Below are 23,347 nucleotides of genomic sequence, written 5' to 3' on the forward strand. Positions count from 1 at the left end.
ATAACTTTGATTTGTTTCAACATCTAAAGTACATTCTTGCCCACACTCCTGTTCAACTGCATTTAATAGATATTGCAAAACTTAAGCTTTCAGTATGTGTTTATCCTTCAACAGGTTCGGATAAACTAACTTTTTATTTATTTTGCTTGGACAAGGTTTTAATGCTAGTAGACTTTGTAAATATGTACAGGATTTCAAATGGAATTTATATCGTAATTTGGATCCTAATGGGAATTTTCTCACAAGATTCCAACATAACACAAAACAAACAAACAAAAAAGAACTTTACCAACAGGATAAAATAAATAGAAAATAATTCTTTTGTATCACCAAGAAAGCTTTTCTAAGTTCATGTACTGTACAGTACTGTTCAAAAGTTTGGGATTGGTAACATGTTTATTTTATCAAAAATGCAGTAAAAACAGTACTAACAGTACTATTGTGAGATTTCAATTTACAATAACTATTTTTATAGATTTAAAACATGTAATTTATTCCTGATATTTGTGATTGCCTGTGATTGATTTGGCGCTCAAGAAACACTTCTTATTATTATCAATTAATTTCAACACAAACTGTATAACTACATACACACTATATAAATATTTTTTGTGGAAACCTTAATGCATTTTTTAATGAATAGACAGTTAAAAAAAAAAAAAAAAAGTTTTCTTTAAAAAAAATAATTAATCTTAACCCAAACTTTTGAACAGTACTGTCTTTTATTTAATACTAAAAACTATGAAATCTTAGAGAAATTCAGTTTGATCCTATTAGAGTTATTAAAGGGGTGGTTGATTATTATTTCACTTTTTGAACTTTAGTTAGTGTGTAATGTTGCTGTTAGAGCATAAACAACATCTGCAAAGTTACAACGCTCGAAGTTCAATGCAAAGGTAGATATTATCTTTTACAGAAATAGCTTTTTAAGGACTACAACAAACGGCTGCTAGGGACAACAACGAGCTGCTTCCCGGGTTGGTGACATCACTAACCCTAAAATTGACATAAACCCTGCCCCCGAGAACATGCAACAAATGGGTGAGGCCATGTTATTGCAATACAGTATGAAACACAAATGCAATAGCATGTCATAAAAGCAAGATGACAACATGACAACTTATAAGTGTAATTAAACTAAACTATACCTGTTCTATCTTCATGCAGCATATATTCTCTGGCTCTGTAGGCATTTTACAACAGTTCCAACATGAGCGATTTATAGATCATCATGACAGAATATGCTAATCAATGACTTTAAGATAGTTAACTCCACATCAGCTACATAAATTCATCAACTAACCGTTCAGAAACGTCCTGTTGCATTCTACATGTAGTCACTTCTTCTTGAGTCTCTCCATCATTGTCCGACTCTGTTTTGATCAAAAAAGGCTGAACAGTTTCTGACATTTTCAGTGAGTCTGTGTGAGGTAATCAGCGCTGCTAACAGGAGCTCTTGAAACTTCGCCCTCTTCTTGGGAGCAGCAGCTGCATTTAAAGGGACACACACAAAAACAGCGTGTGTTTGCTCACACTCAAAAAGTGATAAATTTAACATGCTATAAAAAATTATCTGGGGAGTATTTTGAGCTAAAACTTCACATACACTCTCTGGGGACATCAGATACTTATTTTACATCTTGTAAAAGTGGCATTATATGACCCCTTTAAAGGATTGGTGCCAAATTATGATGAAAAAAAAATACTCATGAATTCCTGTATATGTTAATTTTTGACTGTCCTCCATCTATTTGAAATTATCAACAAATATATGACTCATAAATATTGTGAATCTCATGTTTGGAGATAATCAAAGCTCAGTCACTGCAGATGGGTCTCAAAAGAAAGGTGTAGACAGACTTTGCTCTGATTACGAGAAAGAGACAGTATCAATCAATATTGTCAAAGCAAATCACAGAGCATGTGTGTTAATGACACGTGCCTGCAGTGTTCTAAACTGTACTCAGTTCACTAATGCATCACTGAATTGTCTAATTATCAGGTTGCGTATGTAGAATTTATATATAATGTGGGTGGCTGGGGCTAGTCATACTATTTACTTGAGCGAATGTAGTTGGGGTTGATAATGTTGACAGTCAGTTTCTGTATAGGCACATAAGAAAGCAAGCATTTGTGTAAACAAATCACTGAGAGCCCCTGTGACAACTTGACCCAGTCCTACCCAATATTAAATAACATTGTCCTTCACTGCAGGTGTGTATCCGGGCACATGCTTGAGTGTATGTGCAGACAGCAGGGTGGGGCTGGTGTCTTCAGAGTCATCCTCCTGCCCAATTTGTGCCCAGGAAAGCGACGGTGTTAATTGCGACTCCAACGGTGAATCGGACCCAGAGAAGCAGGGGCCAGATGTCAGCTCGGAAGAGAGCAAAAGAAACCAAGATATGGAAGAAAAGGAGTCTAGGAATGAGAACTGTGTGTGTATGTGCCTTCATTATACCAGAGCCATTTTGAGGCGTATTGTGGACAGCAAGTACTTCAACAGAGGGATAATGATAGCAATCCTTATCAATACACTCAGCATGGGTGTGGAGTACCATGAACAGGTGAAAACCATACACTCATTTACACACAAATCACAAAAAAATGAGATCTTAATATCTGAGATGTTTCTAATAGACATCAGAGAGATTAAATGGAGACTTTTTCTCAAGCATCCTGCTTCTGAGTTTTAAAAGCGATCTCTACATTATGTAACCTAATTATAAAAGAATTTAAATAAACTATAATTGAAAAGAGGAAAACTGTTGCACACAATTACATTTAGCTCTTTCAATAATAAGAATTATTATTATTAGTAGTAGTAGTAGTAGTTTTATTATGGATTTTATTTTAATTTTTTTATTTAAAAATACAATAATAATAATAAATTTTTATCTTAACATATTATTATTATTATTATTATTATTATATTTTAATATTGTACTGGTCCAAAGCTTCTTATTTTCAATACAACAACTCAAATCCTTTTGAACATACAATAATAATAGTAATAAATATTATTATTATTATTACTATTATTATTATTATTATTATTATTATTATTCCTGTTGTTGTATTGAAAATAAGGATTAAGCTTTGGTCCAGTACAATATTAAAATATGTATTATGTATTATTATTATTATTATTATTATTATTATTATTATTATTATTATTATTAATTAAAAAATCAAATAAAAATCGACAATTTTGATTATTTTTTATTGTATTATTATTTACAATTTATTATTATACAATAATAATAATATTATTATTATTATTGTTAATATTTTTAATGAATAGAGTTAAAAAAAACTTTAAAATAAAATAACAATACATTTTAAAGTTAATATTGATTAATATTGTATGTTTAAATAATAATAAAATAAAATCAATAATAAAACTAATAATGTATTTTTATTTTAACATACATTATTATTATTATTATTATTATTATTATATGTTCGTAAGGAATTGTTCAAGTGTTGTTGCATTGGAAATAAGAATAAGTATTTAGTAGGGTGCTTTATTAAATAAATCATGCAATTAAACGGATGGATGATGTTAAATTAACGCTAATGAGCGCTTGTAATTTTAAATATGTCTACATTATTTTTTATCTGAATCTGTGCATCTTATGAACAAATATTATTAATGTAGTCCTAATTCAAATGAATTAATTCAACTTCTATTTTACACATTTAAACTGATTGCGTGCCGTAAAAATAATCTGTTACAAAATGTTCAAAAATTGTCTTTATTTTGGTAAGTTTCATGAAAAACATCAAAGACAAACTTGATACTTAAATAAAACATAACCATAATGAGTACCTCAGTAAATCTCCTGAACTATGAAATCGCAACTTTTGAGCAACACAGTTTTCCTCTGGTGTCATTGCTGGCTTATAGACATAAATACCAGAGTGTCAAAAACACTCATTGTAACACAACGTGATCACACGCTGCTGTGTTTGCGGTGCAACTGTATGCATGTTTATGGCTCATATTGCATTTAATTAACCCCCTTGGTTAGGATTAGTGTGTCTGTGTGAGACAGAGAGGGAGTCTGAGATTAACCGGTTTGAGGCAGAGGACATTCACACTGTTGCCAGGGAAATGATTATTTACATTACAGTAGACACGGTTAATAACAGCGCTCGCCTGCTCTTCCTCGGCACGAAATAAAGCCACATGGAGCGAAAGAAAAGAGGCATAAATACAATGTCATGACAGTAACAACACTGTAGTTTAGCTTTTGTATATGTTCATGTTAGCTCCGTATGTGTTCCAGACATGAATGATACCTCAAATCATGCGGCTTGTAGACGAGAGGTCTGCCATTACTTTTCTAAGTAATTGGACTGGCTTTTTTTCATCTGGCGGACAAAACACAGACTAAAAGCTCGTATAGACCTACATGTTCACACAAATATACATTGGTTGGCTATGACATATGGCATAAAACTCAAGTAATATTGCATATTCTTGTTCTCTTTTTCTTTCAGCCGGATGAGTTGACAGACGTGCTGGAGATCAGTAATATTGTCTTCACTAGTTTGTTTGCGTTAGAGATGCTCCTGAAGCTTTCGGCCTGCGGTCTGTTCAACTACATCAGCAACCCCTACAACATCTTCGACGGGATCATCGTTATCATCAGGTTCTGTGCTGTTCGGTTTCCTGTACATTCTGATTCTTTTGTTGTAAATTCATTGTATATTGTATATTTAACCACACATTTTCTGTCTGGTGGTTTCTACAGTGTGTGTGAGATCGTTGGACAAGCCGACGGAGGGTTTTCGGTTTTGCGGACGTTCCGTTTGCTCAGGGTACTAAAGCTGGTCCGGTTCCTCCCCGCTCTGCGCAGGCAGCTGGTTGTACTGATGAAGACCATGGACAATGTGGCCACCTTCTGCATGCTGCTGATGCTCTTCATCTTCATCTTTAGGTTTGAATAAAAGTGCTTCCATACAAGAACAAGAGTGTAGTATTGACTGAAAGCAAAAAAGTCTTATTGTATGTAGGGTTGGTTTGAATTTTAACAATTCCGATTCTGCTTATCGATTCCTAATTTCGATTCCAATAAGGTAAAAACCTTAGATATCATTCACATTTATTCTAAGTCTTATTGCAAAACATTTCATTGTAGCCGAATACCATGAACAAAAATCAACAGGCTAAAGAACACTTACAGACTTTTGCCTATTGTTTAAAAATACCATAGGAAAAAAAAAAAACTAGCCTGACTAAAATACATTTCAGGCATTATTAAAGACAAGTAAACATTCAGTAATTAAAAATGAACAAATAAACAAATTAGCAATCGCACAAATAAATACAACTGAACAAAGATACGATTGAAATAAACAGTGTTTTAAGATTTTCAGGTATTCAGGTACAGAAACTGTAATCACATAACAGTGAACTTTATAAATACAGTGCCCTCCACAATTATTGGCACCCTTAGTAATTATGAGCAAAAGCGACTGTGAAAATAAATCTGCATTGTTTATCCTTTTGATCTTTCATTCAAAAAATTCACGAAATTATAACCTTTCATTGAAGGAAAAGAATTGAAAGTGGGGGGGGGGGGGGGGCTGGCCACAATTATTGGCACCCTTGTATTCAAAATGTTTTGCAACCTCCTTTTGCCAAGATAACAGCTCTGAGTCTTCACCTATAATGCCTGATGAGTTTGAAGAACACCTGACAAGAAATCAGAGACAATTCCTCCATACAGAATCTCTCCAGATCCTTCAGATTCCAGCTCCATGTTGGTGCTTCTTCTCTTCAGTTCACTCCACTCATTTTCTTTAGGGTTCAGGTCAGGGGACTGGGACGGCCATGGCAGAAGCTTCATTTTGTGCTCAGTGACACATTTTTGTGTTGGTTTTGATGTTTGTTTTGGATAATTGTCTTGATGGAAGATCCAACCATGGTCCATTATTGAATTTCTAGCAGAAGCGGTCAGGTTTTGATTTTTTATCTGTTGGTATTTGATAGAATCCATGATACCATGAATCTGAATGTCCAGGACCTCCAGCACAAAAATAGGCCCACAACATTTAAGATCCAGCAGCATATTTAACCGTGGACATGGGGTACTTTTTATCCATGTGTGCACCAAACCCATCTGGTGGGTTTGCTGCCAAAAAGCTCTTTTTTTAGTTTCATCTGACCATAGAAGCCAGTCCAGTTTGAAGTTCCAGTCGTGTCTAACAACTGAATATGCTGGAGATTGTTTGTGGATGAGAGCAGAGGATTTTTCTTGAAACCCTCCCGAACAACTTGTGGGGATGTAGGTGCTGTTTGATCATTTTTTAGGCTTTCTGAGATTCAAGACTCAACTAATCTCTGCAATTCTCCAACTGTGATCCTTGGAGAGTCTTTGGCCACTCAAACTCTCCTCCTCACTTCACATTAGGATGATTTAGACACACATCTTCTTCCAGGCAGATTTGTAACATCTTTAGTTGATTGGAACTTCTTAATTATTGCCCTAATAGTGGAAATGGGGATTTTCAATGCTTTAGCTATTTTCTTACAGCCACTTTCTATTTTGTGAAGCTCAAGAATCTTTTGCTGCACATCAGAACTATATTCTTTGGTTTTACTCATTGTGATGAATGATTATGGGAATTTGGCATTTGTGTTTCCTCATGTTTATTCTCCTGTGGAACAGGAAGTCATGGCTGGACAATTTCATGCTCCTAGTCACCCTGGTGTGCTAAAAAAATGTAAATATGAATGGGAATATACTTCAGAGATATTTTACTCATAAGAATTTCTAGGGGTGCCAATAATTGTGGCCAACATGTATTGAAGAAAAACATTTATTTTATAATGTGAGTTTCCCCTCACTTTCAATTGTTTTACTTCTATGAAAGGTTCGAATTTTGTGAATTATTTGAATGAAAGATCAAAAGGTTAAACAATGCAGATTTATTTTCACAGCCGCCTTTGCTCATATTTACTAAGGGTGCCAATAATTGTAGAGGGCACTGTAAAATACACATTACAAATATAGTTACAAAAATTATTCAGTCAAGAACAGGGAGTGAATTTTATTATTTGATTAACATTATTAAAGAGATGGCAGCAGGAATATTAGGCTGCTGTCACTTTAAGAGCTGCACGGATCCAATATACTGTTACACATGCGTTTTCTTTGTCAACTGTTTACGTTCACTCAGGACATAACTGACTGTGTTTACAAGGATATTTTGACATATTTTTGTGTGTAATTGTCTGTTCAAGTGCAAAAAGACGCGGAAGGGAAATCAGTTCAGTATCGCGAACTATCCAGTATGAGAGACGGCTTTCTGTGCGCACGTTTTGGATGTGTGTACAGTGCAGAAAACAGAGCGCCAATCTTTTTGCTCTTGAATGGTTTAAAGTCATATTAAAATGCACACAAAGAAATCGATAAGAGGAATCGAAATTTTAATTTTTATAACAAGTATCTGATTCCTGACCTTAAATATCCAATTCCAGGATTGGAATCAATTTTCTATTCCCAACCCTAATTGTATGTAGATTAAAACACTAACCAAATGCGACACGGTAAGATTCCAGCAACAAGCGATTTGTCTGTCCACACCAGATGTGACACAACTACGAGACAAAACAAAATCGATCAAAAATCACAGCCAATCAGAAGATCATGTGGGTGGAATCTCTTTGCAAGAGCACTGTACTCACAATGAAACTGATAAGCACATAGTCAAATTCATAAATATTACACCATTTTAACATTATTAAAAATACATACTGAGGGATTTGTTTCATCACAATGAGTTCACAGTTTGAACATTTGTTTCCTTTTATTTATTTTTCAAGATATTAGCTGACTTATCCATTGTCACTTTCAGTATGGCTATAAATGATAATCAAACTCACATTAAATTCTTTTAACATAAATAAAGCACATAATCAGTACCTGAGAAAAGATACAGCACCTTTAATCACGTGTCGTCGATATGTGTTATGTGATGATTTTATTTTATTTTCTTAGACCATAATCTCCTATCTTAAAGTTGCAATGAAACAGAAGTAGCAAGAGATTTTTTTCTTCAATATCATGACATATATTCAAGTCTAATGGATTATTGAAAAAGAAAAAATGCAGAGCGGGAACTTGGTTTTATGCATCGGCTGTTGAGGTATTTTGATTAAACATCAAAAAAAAAAAAAAAAAAATGAAACGCACAGATGAATTGTTCAAAATAAGATCTATAACATGTATTTAAAAACTAGATTTTCATTTCATAATGACTTTAAATATGTGAAGTATTTTAATAACCCTAAAGCACAACATTATTTCAATCTCATCACAGCGAGTTTGGAATTGATGTGCTCATAATTTCATAATATTCAGGTACCAGTGTTATTTTAGTATCACTGATTTATAGTTTTTTGAATTTTATTTTGTTCTTAAATTTTATTTTTGACTTGTTTTTATATTTTCTGTTTATATTTTCATTTTATTTAAAGTTTTATTCATTTTGTTGTGTTTTTGTAATTTTATCAGTTTTATTTATGTCAATATAGTTTTTATTCAATTTTAGGTTTTAGTTTTACTTCATTTGGTTTTAGTTATTTTAGTACTTAAACTAAATGAAAATAAGAAGGTTACGTTTAGGGTTAAGCTAAAATATCATTCAGCTTTAGTGCCATAATGGTTAACTAGCAAATATCAGCCTTTTCAGTTGCATTTTTTTTTTTTTTAGAAAAAAATAAAAATAAAAATATAATGAAAGCATGGTATTTTAGTTTGAATAAAAACAAAATTCACATTAAAATATAATGGGAACATGGACATTGACTGAAATTCTGATGAAAAACATTTAAAAATGCAATGATTTAGTAGTTTCTTTTGTGTTGCACACTAAACAGATTCAAATCTTTTAAATAATCTGACTAAAGTTCTGTATCCTAATAATTATATCAGTAGTAAGTTGGACATAAATGTGACTGTTACCTGAGAATGACCTTTTCTCACTTCCGTCTCTTCCACTTTTTCTTTGTCTCTCTCTCTTGTCTTCTGGGTTTTAGTATATTGGGAATGCATCTGTTTGGGTGTAAGTTTACTCTACGTTTGGAGAATGGAGACACGGTGTCTGATAGGAAGAACTTTGACTCACTCCTCTGGGCCATCGTCACCGTGTTCCAGGTCAGAAAAATTTTCACAAACTGTTTAATTGTAACTTGTATGTTGTGTTTTGGTTTCGTTTTCACTCTGTTCCCTGTTCTGCTTTGTCTGACTTCTGTTTCCTCGTTAGTTTCCCTAGTTGTTAATTAATCCCGCACCTGTTTCTGTTCTAGTTAATTATCACTTTGTGTATTTAGTTACCTTAGTTCTTTGTTCGGTCTCGTTTATGTTTGTTTGTGGTTGCGTTTGTGGTTGTATATTTGTAATTAGTTATATTGTATCACCATGCGCTTCATTGCAGCCACTCACCCGTTACATTAGTAAGCAATATATGGATGTTATATTCTTTTTTTTTTTTTTTTTTTTTTTTTACAGAGGTAGAAATGTTTCAGGGAGAACTACTTATTCTTACTTAAGTATCATAAAGTTCCTCTTTAGTGAACGATAAAACATTATACAACTAGTTTTTTAAGCTGCTGTTCCTAAAATCCCCACATTTGGCTGACCACCCGGAGTCTGTAGGTCACTAAACTGATGGTTGAATTCATACAGCTTGTATTAATTTAAAGTCCAGAAATAGCATTTTTAGTCTTCGGAGGCACGTTTTGATTAAATACTCACTCCTCAATGTGGGAACAGCAGCATTTCGCAAAAATGCTGAGGCAAGGGATTGTAGGTATTTAGCCTCCGTTAAATGAAGTAACAAATTCTTGTCAAAGCAAAACTGTTATTAGGGCCCAAGCGAAAATTCGCGCAGGGCCCTCTTGTTCTTCTAAGGATTATTATTATTTTTTTTTTTTTTTTTTTTTTTTATTTTTTTTCCGTCTTCCGGGGCTTTTTGGGGGCCTTAACCAGCTCAAAAACTCTTGAAAATTGGCACACACATTGGAATCCGCGGCCATTAGGACGCCGGAGAGGCTGGTACCCGGGCGTGGCAGGGGGGCTCGACAGCGCCCCCTTGAAAAAAGTCTGAAAATTTGGTCCATATATTAAACACGCTTGCACGTATTAGTATGAAACTCAGTACACATATAGACCTCATCGGGCCGAACAACTTTCGTGCTCTAAGTTAAACACCACGCCAACAGGAAGTCAGCTATTAAGGGTTGTTTGAAAAACGCATGCTCTGGAATTTGATATACTCCTCCTAGACGATTAATCCGATCGCCACCAAACTCGGTCAGCATGAAGTCAAGACACTGATGATTAAAAATTGCCAGGGGATTTTTGATATCTCGAACGGTTTGGCCGTGGCGAGGCAACGAATTTATGGCGAGAAAAAGGAAACAGGAAATGTGTTATAACGTCTGCATACATATATTGATCTTTATGAAACTTCACGAGTGTGTTCGTTATAGGAGTCTGATCACATGGATGTGACTATTGTGAGTCAAAGTTATAGCGCCACCAACTGGCAGCAGGAAGTGTATCACTTTTTGAAATGTTTTGAGATCACCCTCTTATTTTTACCTGATTTGCTTCAAACTTCATCAGTGTAATGTCAATACACAGCAGATGTAGACCTATGACAGGATTTTTGATATTTGAAATATTGTTGCCATGGCAACAGGTCAAACTGTAATAATATTCTTGAGTGTTTTTGAGGCTCTTAACATGCTTCAAATTGCATGAAACTCGACACACACATCAATATTGTCAACCAGTAGACATGGACAAAGCCATAGAAATGGGCGTGGTGGAGGGGCTCAGTAGCGCCACCTTTTGACAAAAGTGGGGGGGTTAGTTTTTCCTACAATCACCAAACTCGGTACACATATTGTTCTCATCAAGCCGGACAATTTTCTAATTTACATTCATTAGCTCCGACCAACAGGAAGTCAGCTATTTTGGTTTGAATGTTAATTTTTTGAAAAAACAGGCTATGAATTTTATACTACTGCTCCTACAGGGTTTATCCAATTTACACCAAACTTTTTTTAACTTGTTGCTAACACATTGAAGTTGTTTAATTGCAAACGGATTTTGGATATCTCAAACGGTTTGGCCGTGGCGAGGCAACGAATTTATGGCAAGAAAAGGGAAACAAAGTGTTATAACTTCTGCATACATTAATTGATTTTGATGAAACTTCGGCTTAGTCTTCGTTGTACAAGGCTGATCACATGGATGTGACTATTGTGATTCAAAGTAATAGCGCCACCAACTGGAAGCAGAAAATGTGTCACTTTCAGCATACATTGAGATCACCCTCTTATTTTTACCTGATTTGCTTCAAAATTCATCAGAATAATGTTAAAACTTGGCACATGTAATCCTTTGAAAATGGGCAGGGAGGAGGGGCTCTATAGTGGCACCTTGTAGTGCAGTAAATGTGGAGTGAATTTGACATAGTCCTTTGATGTTTAACCGTTTTAAGTGCCTATTGCCCGCTGTGCACAGTTGCCCTGAAGCCACCGGGGTGGCGGTGCCACCGGGCTTGGGCCCGCCATCGCTGCTCGCAGCTATATTTTCATTTTTGAAGCTGTACATTTATATTTATGGTTTGTAAATCATTTGTAAAGTATTCAAGCAAAACTATAATTTTTCTTCTGCATTCTACTTTATAATATCAATAAAAAGGCTGTGTATGTGTTTGTGTGTGTCAGTCTTACTTTTAAGACTGGGATTATTCAAAGTTCTACACGTTGTGTCAGAGTTGAAATTGCTGAGGTCATCAAAACCTGCCCTATAATATTGCAGACATGATGAGGTCATCAGCCCTCTCCCTGCAGTATTGGGTAGTGTGATGAGGTCACCAGGGGTGACACTTGTGCAAATACTGATATGGTGCTGTATTAACTCCAGGCCCTGAGGGAAGCCATAGGAGTCAGGGTTTCTTCTGTACCGGGAGCCTTTAATTTCCCTAATCTCTATTTCTGTCGGTGTGGGGGTGTGTGTGTGTGTGTGTGTGTGTGTGCGTTTGTAAGCAGAATATAAACTCCAGACTGAACCTGCTGTTTTTCCTCTGTTCTAAATCAGTCTGCAGGAAGAGGCAGAGATGGGTTCAAGTTCTGTTGTGGATATCTGTGTGGAATGTGCTGGAGTGAAGGGAAAACAAACAAAGTTTCTTTGCATTTGCAGTTGAATTTTAAAAGAGCTAAAAAAGTTGATATTTGTTTTAATGCCTTTCAAGTAACTCTTAGTTAGTGTAAACATCATAAATAGTTTGCTACTTTGCTTGGGCTAATGTTTTTTTTTTTTTTTTAATCTTGTTATATTTTTAATTATAAATGTTCATTTTTAGTGGAAATAGTGTTTATTTTTTAAAGAAAATACATTTTCATGCTGGATAAACTTTGCAATTTGTGTTGCAAAGTTTACATTTCATTTAAACACATTATTATTATTATTATTATTATTGATCATTATTGTGTATTTTAGAAAAAAAAAAATATATAAACTTTGCAGTCAGTAATTTTTAAAAACAAATATATTAATAACAGTAATTATTATTAGTGTTATTATTATTATATAATTTATAATACTTGTAGATTAAGTATTATAAATCTGGTAGGTTTGATGAAGTAAGAATAATTTGCCATACAAATTCTGTGGCCAATGAGAGTGATGTTATGCACATTAATTTCTCAAACAGATTTTTTTAAAGACAATTTTGTTAATTTATGCTAATATTTGTCTACCACGAATTATATAGATTTTTATTAAAGGGGTCCTTGATTATGATTTCACTTTTTTAACTTTAGTTAGTGTGTAATGTTGCTGTTTGAGCATTAACAACATCTGCAAAGTTATGATGCTCAAAGTTCAATGCAAAGGGAGATATTTTCTTTTACAGAAATCGCTTTTTAAAGTCTACAACAAACAGCTGGTAGGGACTACAACAAGCTTCTTCCTGGGTTGGTGACATCACAGACCCTAAATTTACATAATCCCCACCCCCAGGAACACGCAACAAAGGGATTGAGGCCATGTTGGGCTGTTTTAAAGAAGAAGAAGAGTTGTTGTAGTAGAGTGTTGTTACCATGCGGTCATTTTACGCCGGACTGCTTCACAAACGAGGGTCAATTCAACGCTGGATTTGGCGTTGATCGCTGGATCAACGCCATCAGTGTCCGACTCCAGTTAGAAACAATGTAAGGCTGAACACCGCTACTGACAATCGTCATTTTGGCTTGTCATTTTGGAGATTCTCCAGCTTTGTTGTTGTTGAGCAACTGAAGTGTGAGCTGTTAAAGCTCCGCCCTCTTCTGGAAAACAAAAACAGTGTGTGTTTGCTCACACTCAAATAAGGGCAAATTTGACAAGCTATAATAAATGATCTGTGGGGTATTTTGACAGATTTTGGGGACACCAGAGACTTTTATTACATAATAGGTCCCCTTTAATCTTAATATGTCATTATAGTTGAAATACTGATTCTTTCAAAGTATGTTGTATACATAGTGGTGTTGTTGTAATTAGTAAATGATATTTTGATGTTTTTAATAGCATTTAGATAAAGGTCGGTGTTTATTTGTGGTTAGATGTCATGTACCTACTCACAGTTTGTGAAATTTTAGACTGTGCTAACAGTCATCCTGTGTCTCTACAGATTTTGACCCAGGAGGACTGGAATGTGGTTCTGTATAACGGCATGGCCTCCACCTCCCCCTGGGCGGCTCTGTACTTTGTGGCCTTGATGACCTTTGGGAATTACGTCCTCTTCAACTTACTGGTTGCCATCTTAGTAGAGGGCTTCCAAGCTGAGGTAAGATGTCAGATGTTGGACTAGGGACTGTCTTTCTTTAAAATAAATGCTTTGATATTTTGCCTCTAATGCAATGGCATTGTACATTTTGCCTTAAGTCTCTATAATTCTTTTTGGGGCTACTACTGTAACAGACAGCTCGCTGAAACTACTTCCTCTACTTTGCAACATCTGTGCGAATCCTCTGCACGAGTGAATTAGATAGGCCATATTGCATTTAATTGAGTTTCCAAGAGGGAATTCTTCATGTTAAGAGTAAGATGTTATCAGAGGACTGGAATTATTGCACTGTAACTCAATTACAGCGCAGTAATCATTACGCACACCATGAAAAAAAGGGATTTCCTTTGAGCGCACATGGAAACGAACAAAAACACGCTCTTGTTTCTTTTCGTTATTGGTGTCACATCAAAGAGATTGATTGTGTGGATGGGTGTATGTTTGGTTTGTGTGTATAATTTTCATGTAGATGAGTCTCATCTGTAGCGTGTAAGCGCAGGCGCCAGGCTGCAGCTGGTGTGATGATGTGTTTGATAGGAACACGCTTTCACTCAAACCTTCTGTTGTTCCTTTTTTTCCTCTCTGTCTTTTATCTCTCTCTCTTTTGTGCTCAAGGTAATATCACACACATACACACTGGACATTTTACCTTCTCACACAATACTCCAGTACACATTTACACACACTTTTTCCAGTTGTTACCCTGCTGAAAATGGCGATTCTCATTTATTCGTATTTTTCGCATTTTTTTTCCATCACTCTTTTTTTCCCCACTGATTTACAATACATTTTGGAATATAAACAAGCAAATCGCAACGGCCACTGATGGTGTTGTGTAACTCATCCAGGAAGTATTATGTTTCTGGTTTGTTTTGGTATTGAACTCCCACTTTTCACAATAAAATTGTTTTTCCTTTTAGTGAAATATCCTGTTTTACCCAGGAATATGGTAGTGACCAAAAGTGAAGTCTGAAGTCTTTATTTTAAATGACCCTACAAGTTTGATTAAACCATCAAAATATGAGTAAAATGTTTCATACATTTTTAAATATTTTAAATATGAGGGAAGAACCAAGTTTAGTGTTTTGTTAAGGTATTAATCTGACAAAATTATTTGGCAAAAAAGGCAAACTACAGCTAAAAATTGTGCAGAGAAAATCAAAAAGCTCACAGGTAAAAGCATAGCATACATTGACTACAACATAATCACTTATTAAAATTTCATTGGTTCTCTGTTATCTGTTCTCTGTTATCATAAATAAAACAATTTATTCTAAGCACAACTATGCAATTTGATTACAAACCCGATTCCAAAAAAGTTGGGACACTGTACAAATTGTGAATAAAAACAGATTGCAATGATGTGGAAGTTTAAAATTTCAATACTTTATTCAGAATACAACATAGATGACATATCAAATGTTAAAACTGAAAAAATGTATAATTTTAAGGGAAAAATAAGTTAATTTTAAATTTCATGGCATCAACACATCTCAAAAAAGTTGGGACAAGGCCATGTTTACCACTGTGTGGCATCCCCTCTTCTTTTTATAACAGTCTGCAAACGTCTGGGGACTGAGGAGACAAGTTGCTCAAGTTTAGGAACATGTTGTCCCATTCTTGTCTAATACAGGCTTCTAGTTGCTCAACTGTCTTAGGTCTTCTTTGTCGCATCTTCCTCTTTATGATGCGCTAAATGTTTTCTATGGATGAAAGATCTGGACTGCAGGCTGGCCATTTTAGTACCCGGATCCTTCTTCTACGCAGCCATGATGTTGTAATTGATGCAGTATGTGGTCTGGCATTGTCATGTTGGAAAATGCAAGGTCTTTCCTGAAAGAGACGACGTCTGGATGGGAGCATATGTTGCTCTAGAACTTGGATATACCTTTCAGCATTGATGGTGCCTTTCCAGATGTGTAAGCTGGCCTTTGGGACGATTCTAAGGGCCCATGCACTTTTGGGGCCCCCAGATATTCGTAACAGTCAGTGCTCTCGCGCACCGGCTCTTCTCACATGTTGCAGGCTGAACGCCCACACCGAAACGTAGAATCATCAGACTATTAATAAATTGTATACATCGCGTGTTCTGAGCTTTTATAAGCTGCACGAACTGAACGAATCAATTGTCTGCGCAATATCACTGTGATTGAAGCCCAACTGTTTAATTTTGTGGCGCGCGAATCACCATAGGCGCGTTCACCAGCGCATTCCAACAGTGTTAGGATTTGCACGAGCCGTTCCTATACGGCGATGATGATAAAATGTGCAACCCATTTGGATCCTATTGAGAATATAGTAAAACGCTACGGAGAAATTCAAAAATGATCTAAAACACCCACTAAAATGAAAAGAGGGGAAAACATCATCCTGCAAGCTTTTTGAACTCATGAAAACCACATTTACTAGAATTTATCACGTTCTATTGTATTTATTGTGGCAAATTTTGACTAGTTGTAGAATTTATAATAGATAATCTGTTAAGGGAATAGATTTTTCACTAAAGATGTATATTACAACTCTGATATGTTGTAGCTATATTTTTTAACTATGTTGCTATTTTTCATAACAAATGCTATAAAAAGAAAGAAAGAAGAAATGGTCTTACCTGTAATTATAACCTTATTGTAACAAATGCTTTAGTTAACAATTACAAGAACTATGTTATTTTAAGGCCGAGTACAAGTTAGAAAGAGCTTTAAAATATGGATCTTCTTGAATTTTTGACTAAACAATTGGTTTTGTTTAAGAATAAATATAAATATTTGATTACTGTACTGTATTTTTCTATTACATATCCATTTGCATAATAAATCATCTGCTAGTGCTAGCTATTCAGCCATGGGAGGTCTCTGACTAAATACTGATACCTAGTGGTCAAAAGCAATAGCAAAAGTAATAGCTCATTATTATTATTAAATTGCAGACAAAGATTTTGGATAGCTACGTTGACTTGTATGTTTGGTGCAGAATGGGTGCGGTAGGGGCCCCAACCTCATATTCTTTCATAGGGCCCAAAATTGCTAGCGGCGCCCCTGGCTGTACGTCACATTTTGGAAATGAAATAGGTCTGAATGCCATTTCATATTGATTTTACATTGGAACATACATTTAAAGTGGAAGTTAAGTGACTCAGCAGGAAATAGGACGAGGACAAGATGAAAAACGGGTTAACTAAGCATGAGATTAGAAGGTAGAGAGTTGCATAGCCTTGAAAGAGCAAATGTAATTGTGTTTGTTCTGCATTTATTTATGCTGGCCTTGTGTTGTTTAGCTTGATATGAAAATATAATCATTCATTATTCTGAATTCTGAATTTTAGCCTTTAAATGTCATTTCTCTCTCTCTTTCAGGGTGATGCTAGCAGATCAGACACTGATGATGACATGTCGTCTGACTATGGTGATGAGGACAAACTGAGAGAACTACTGAAATCAGGTATGTGTGTGTGGGTGTGTGCAGCTGTTTATATGTGTTTTGTTATTTTATGCTAATCTCTTGTTGATATTAGGATCAGAGATAAAAATGCACACATTAATGCCCATCTCTAATGGACACCTGGAACCTCGGGCATCTATGCCACCTCACAACACACACATGCAACTCAACGCCACACCCAGAACTGAGGTGTCACACATCTACAGCCAATCACGGCGCAACAGCAACACTTCCACCGAACCACATGACCAGAGGTCCCTGGTGAGTAGTAAATGCCAGTACATGGCTATACAAATCATATTCATCTCAAAACAATTTAAATAAAATGTTATATTCATATTAGAAAATAATATTTATTGAACAACAATATATAAATAAACAACAAAAGTCATTATAAATAAATGACAATACGAAATAAACACAATTGCACAATTCAGTCAAACGTGATCTACAGGATGTAAGTTAAATATAGCCTTAATATTAAATTATTAATTTTAACATAACTCAATTCTCATTGCTCAGGAACAAGTAATAGATTAATAAGACCAAAGATTGCCCATTTATGTACCCAAAATGAATTATATCTCATGTTTATAAGAGCCAGCGGCAAATCTCCAAAGCACTGGCCAAGATGAAGCTGTTCTCGGCGGGTACACGAGCATTGAATTTCTGCTGACTGCCTGGAGCTCGCTTCTCCAAAAGCGTATGAACAAATTGTAAAATAGGTGCTATGATTAAATATGAATCACATATTTCAGGCCTAAACAACTACATTCTCGCCTAAAAAAGCGAAGTGATTCAAACGGTGAAAAGGTACTGTAGGAGTGCTGTTATCCCTAGAATATTGCACAGCTCTCAGCCAATCAGATTCGAGAACCACTGTTGAATAAACTGTTTTAATGCACAACTTCCAGCCAATCAGAATTGAGTATTCAGACATACCATGATGTAATATTTTTATGGTCAAACCATTTTATAAAAGCAGTAATAGCAGTGAATTTAGAACAGCTAAGGTGTGTTGTTAGGCACGACACAGAACGAAGTTTGTAATGTATGTTTGTAGAGTAATTTATCTTCGAACGCATCTCAACCAATCACAATCAAGGATTGGAACTATCCATTTTAAAAAATTCTATCAAAATTCTGTCACCTTGTAAATCTCTTCTATTTTTTTTCCTCTCACTATTACATGTCAACTTACTTTTTTGCTTTTTAAATGATTCTTGCATACTACACCATTGGTTGTGTGTCATGATAATAAGCTACAGTTTGTGTGTCTGTTATAGTCCAGCCTTTGGGGAAGTCGCCGCTCCAGTTGGAACAGCCTTGGCCACGCCCCCAGCCTAATAAGGCGTGCTCAGTCAGGAGAGCGTGAGTCGCTGCTTTCTGGAACGGGACAGGACAGCATGGATGAAAACCAATCAGATGATGGGAAATCCAGCAGGACCGGCAGTCTGGGCGGAATTTCATGTCTAGGGTCGTTTGATTTTCCAGAGCTCTTGCAGGTTCCACGCCCATATTTGGAGTGTAATGGCAGATTAGATGGAGGTTATCCATCCTCTCCAAACATTACACACCCCGAGCCAACATCCACACAAGGGGCAGATGATGATGAATTTGAGGAGGTGGGACCTTGTCTTTAATCATTTTTATTACTGATTATACCACACAGATCAAATATTATATATTCTTATTTATGTCATTTGTTATAATTAAATTTTGCTTTATATATATATATATATATGCTGCACAATTTCTAAGTGAGCTGACATACAAATTTTGAATTGTGGATGGTATGACGGATGTATAAAATCCTATAAATGTAATTTGTAACATACTTCAGCATCATTTGGCAAGTTTTGCACAAGTTTTATGTATTTCCCTTTTGCATCTTTCTTCTTTTTATCTTGTATTGTATGTTTTGTTTAGAGCTGGTGTCTCATTTTGAAGAGGCTGTTGGAGCCGTATAAACCCCAGTGGTGCAGTGACCATGAGGATTGGTCACTTTACTTATTTTCCCCTCATAATAAGTGAGTAGCAACACAGAAATCCAGCCAACACACACATATACACAACTAATGAATGCTGTGCTTGCACATTCTCATGCTGTACACACACGGGTGTTTCCCTCTCATTCTCTGCAGGTTCCGTATGCGCTGTCAGAAAGTCATCACTCATAAGATGTTTGATCATATTGTGCTGTTCTTCATCTTTTTCAACTGCATCACAATCGCTCTAGAGAGACCCGACATCCAGCCTGACAGCACGGTGAACACAATCACAACACTCATTTCTAGCAATTTCATAAAGCTCTATTATATATGTACTGTACACTACATACCGTTCAAAAGTTTATTGGGTCTGTGATTTTTTAAAATATTTTTTGCATAATCTCTTATGGCTTACCTGCATTTATTTAATCAACATTACAACAGTAATAGTGTTAAATGTTATTGAAATTTAAAGGGGTCCTTGATTATGATTTCACTTTTTTTCACTTTAGTTAGTGTGTAATGTTGCTGTTTGTGCATAAACAACATCTGCAAAGTTACGACGCTCAAAGTTCAGTGCAAAGGGAGATATTTTCTGTCACAGAAATCGGTTGGTAGGGACAACAACGAGCTTCTTCCTGGGTTGGTGACATCACAAATCCCAAAATGTACATAAACCCTGGCCCCGGGAACACACAACAAAGGGGGTGAGGCCATATTGGGCTTTAGAGAAGAGGAAGAGCTGTTGTAGTAGAGTGTTGTTACCATGCAGTCAAAATTATCCACTAACTGTTCAGAAACGTCCAGTTTCATTCTAAAAGTTGTAACTTCTTCCTGAGTCTCTCCATGATCAGTATTCGACTCCGGTTTGAACAATGTAAGGCTGAACACCGTTACTGACAATCCTCATTTTGGCTGCGTGAGATTCTCCAGCTTTGTTGTTGTTGAGCAACTGAAGCGTGAGCTGTTAAAGCTCCTCCCTCTTCTGGAAAGGGGGCCGGGAGCAGCAGCTCATTTGCATTTAAAGGGACACAAAAACAGCGTGTTTTTGCTCTCACCCAAATAGGGGCAAATTTGACAAGCTATAATAAATAATCTGGAGGGTATTTTGACACATTCTGGAGACACCAGAGACTTCTTCTGGAAAGGAGGCGGGGAGCAGCAGCTCATTTGCATTTAAAGGGACACACAAAAACAGTGTGTTTTTGCTCACACCCAAATAGGGGCAAATTTGACAAGCTATAATAAATGATCTGTGGGGTATTTTGAGCTGAAACACATTCTGGGGACACCAGAGACTTATATTACATCTTGTAAAAGAGGCATTATAGGTCCCCTTTTCTTTGCTAATATTAATATATTTTGAAATGTAATTTATTCCAGTGATGGCAAAGCTGTATTTTCAGCATCATTACTCCAGTTTTTAGTGTCACATGATCCTTCAGAAAAGCTGTTTTTTCTGCTCAAGAAACATTTCTTAATATTATCAATGCTGAAAACATTTGTGCTGATTAATATTTTTTGGAAACATTTTCAGGATTCTTTGATGAATAGAAAGTTCAAAAGAACAGCGTTTATTTGAAATTGAAATCTTATGTAACATTATGAAAGTCTTTATTGTCACTTTTAAATCAATCTAATGCATCCTTGCTGAATAAAAGTATTAATTTCTTTAAAAAAAGACTCAATGACTTTTGAACGGTTGTGTACATGTCACTGTATTATTGCCCCTACAGTTGTAACAGTGCCAGTTTCACCTACAGTAAGAATAATGAACTGTATCACTTGGCAGAATTTATATTTTTATTAAAATTGATTTTTAAATTTTAAAATATTTTGGAAAATGCATTGATAATTATTAAATATAATCATAAATATTAGTTTATCATAATAAATTGTTAAGGGGTTAATATTGGAAACTTTTATTCCATCCTCGAGATTACATTTTTGATGTGCATAACTTATAAACCCATTATCATATTCCAAAAAAAGATTACCCCACATACTGTACAACTTCGAAATTACAATATCCATTATGACTCAGTAATGAAAATATGCTGCACAATAAATGCTTTAAAAAGTCACTAGGTAACTTCTCATCAGTAAAAGCTGCTTTTGTGTTGTTCTGTAACGAATGTGGTGCATTTGTTGCCTTTTTAAATGACATTTTCGTTATTCATTTATCATTGTTTGACAGGAGCGGATTTTTCTTAAAGTGTCCAACTACATCTTCACTGTGATCTTTGTGGCTGAGATGACTGTGAAGGTACAAAAATAAACATTATTAATTGATTAAATAGAGGCATACATTTTAGTTACATTTTTTATCATTTTTATTTAACATATTTTAATATAATAAAACAATAATAATGCAATATGCTGATGACATGTCAGTGATGATGATGGTTATGATTATTATGGTGTTGGTGTTTTAGGTGGTTTCTCTCGGGCTGTACGCTGGTCCAGGCTCGTACCTGAAGAGCAGCTGGAATGTTCTAGACGGCCTGCTGGTATTTGTGTCTATGGTGGACATCCTGGTCTCACTCGCCTCCTCTGGCGGGAACAGAATTCTGGGTATATTACGAGTACTTCGACTGCTCAGAACACTGAGACCCTTAAGGTAAGACTTTTATTGAAGGAATATGTGGGTGTGTATAAATGTGTGGAAGTACATTATGTCCTCTATTGCAGGCTGTTATAATATTCTTAAAGGGCTAGTTCACTTCCGTGGAACACAAAAGTAAATGTTTTACAGAATGTTCGCACTGCTTTTTTCAATACAATGAAAGTGAATTGAGACTGCTGCGTTTATATTACCAGCGACAAACGACACAACCCCATTTATTTCAATGGAGAGCTGGCAATTTCTGAGTGACACGAGTGACAGGATGTAGACCTGTCCAGCGACGCAACAAAGCTGAGATATGTTTAACTTTATGTAAATGAAAAGCGACTTTCGGGAGGGACAACCAATAGGAGGGAAGTCCGTGGAGGGCATGTGATCCGTCACTACATCCTGTAGTGGAGTGTCGAAACAAGATGGAGAAGTTCATTTTAGTGGTCAGCAACTTTCCTATAATTTATGATATGTACTCGCCATGCTGACTCCAAGACTGAATGATTTTGTGAACCAAGATAGACTGCTACTTGCTCTTTAGCGGCAGATAAATAGCTACGATGGCAAAGAGCACTCGCTGTTTCTCGTTCATTTTAAATATGAACTCTTTCCCCGCCATTGACCGAATTTTCCATCATTTATGAGACAACACTTCCCACCCTTGATGGAATTTTCCGGCTTTCCACTGTTATACAGTAGGGGGTGCTATTATGCATTATTTGAAAAAGAATCTCTGGATCAAAACAGGCAAAAAAGGAGCAGAAACAAGCAATACAAGCATTGCTTATGAATATTGTAGTCTTTTAAAAAACAAAAAGTGATTTTCTCAGCTTTTTATTCAATTAATCAGCAATTACCCTCGCACACCTGCAGGTAATGGATAGGTGCATAGGACAAAGGACCAAAAAAGTCAAAAATCAAAAGCGCACACTATCAAAGCTAACAAAAGTATCAACATTTCTTTATTTATTGCAATGTTTCAGTCCCATGTCATGAAAATTATAAGAAAAAGAAAATTTTTGAAGAAATTGATACTTTCTCAGCTTTTTTTTATGAAATTTACCCACATTCAAGTGTTATGATAAAAAAAAAGAATGCATGAAACTAGAATAAAACCTTTTTTTCCAATTAAAAACAGAGGTTCTGTTCTTTCTTTTGATATATTGCATGTTCAGATATTAATACAACAAAATATACTGGGGGCCTTAACATTTTTGTGAAAATGATCAAAAACGCTGGCGGTGGCTGGGAACTTAAAAAAAAAAAAAAAAAAAAAAAAAAAACACTGGTGGGGAAAGAGTTATGCATTTTATGTACTGATTCCATTTATATTTAGTATTTTCCTTCCAAAATGTTTGTTTGTGGCATCAAAAAAACTAATTCGTTGTCTACAACATGGAGTAACATCCGTGAATGTCATTCATAAACATTACTAGGCAACCAGTAG

At 35.5% G+C, this 23,347-nt stretch overlaps 1 protein-coding gene across 1 annotated transcript in view; it reads left to right on the forward strand.

Annotated features, from left to right (window-relative positions):
- The window catches only part of cacna1hb (calcium channel, voltage-dependent, T type, alpha 1H subunit b), a 69,959-nt gene that overhangs the window by 24,186 nt on the left and 22,426 nt on the right, over positions 1-23,347 (forward strand). Inside the window, exons 8-19 of the mRNA XM_048197740.1 lie at positions 2,215-2,564; positions 4,504-4,655; positions 4,758-4,943; positions 9,050-9,167; positions 13,699-13,854; positions 17,208-17,292; positions 17,366-17,553; positions 18,579-18,917; positions 19,222-19,322; positions 19,437-19,560; positions 21,481-21,549; positions 21,719-21,903. Of these exons, the coding sequence (XP_048053697.1) occupies positions 2,215-2,564; positions 4,504-4,655; positions 4,758-4,943; positions 9,050-9,167; positions 13,699-13,854; positions 17,208-17,292; positions 17,366-17,553; positions 18,579-18,917; positions 19,222-19,322; positions 19,437-19,560; positions 21,481-21,549; positions 21,719-21,903 (2,053 nt within the window). The remainder of the gene's footprint in view (positions 1-2,214; positions 2,565-4,503; positions 4,656-4,757; positions 4,944-9,049; positions 9,168-13,698; positions 13,855-17,207; positions 17,293-17,365; positions 17,554-18,578; positions 18,918-19,221; positions 19,323-19,436; positions 19,561-21,480; positions 21,550-21,718; positions 21,904-23,347) is intronic.

This window comes from Megalobrama amblycephala, linkage group LG7 (genome assembly GCF_018812025.1).
Source record: "Megalobrama amblycephala isolate DHTTF-2021 linkage group LG7, ASM1881202v1, whole genome shotgun sequence".
NCBI classification, from domain to species: domain Eukaryota; kingdom Metazoa; phylum Chordata; class Actinopteri; order Cypriniformes; family Xenocyprididae; genus Megalobrama; species Megalobrama amblycephala.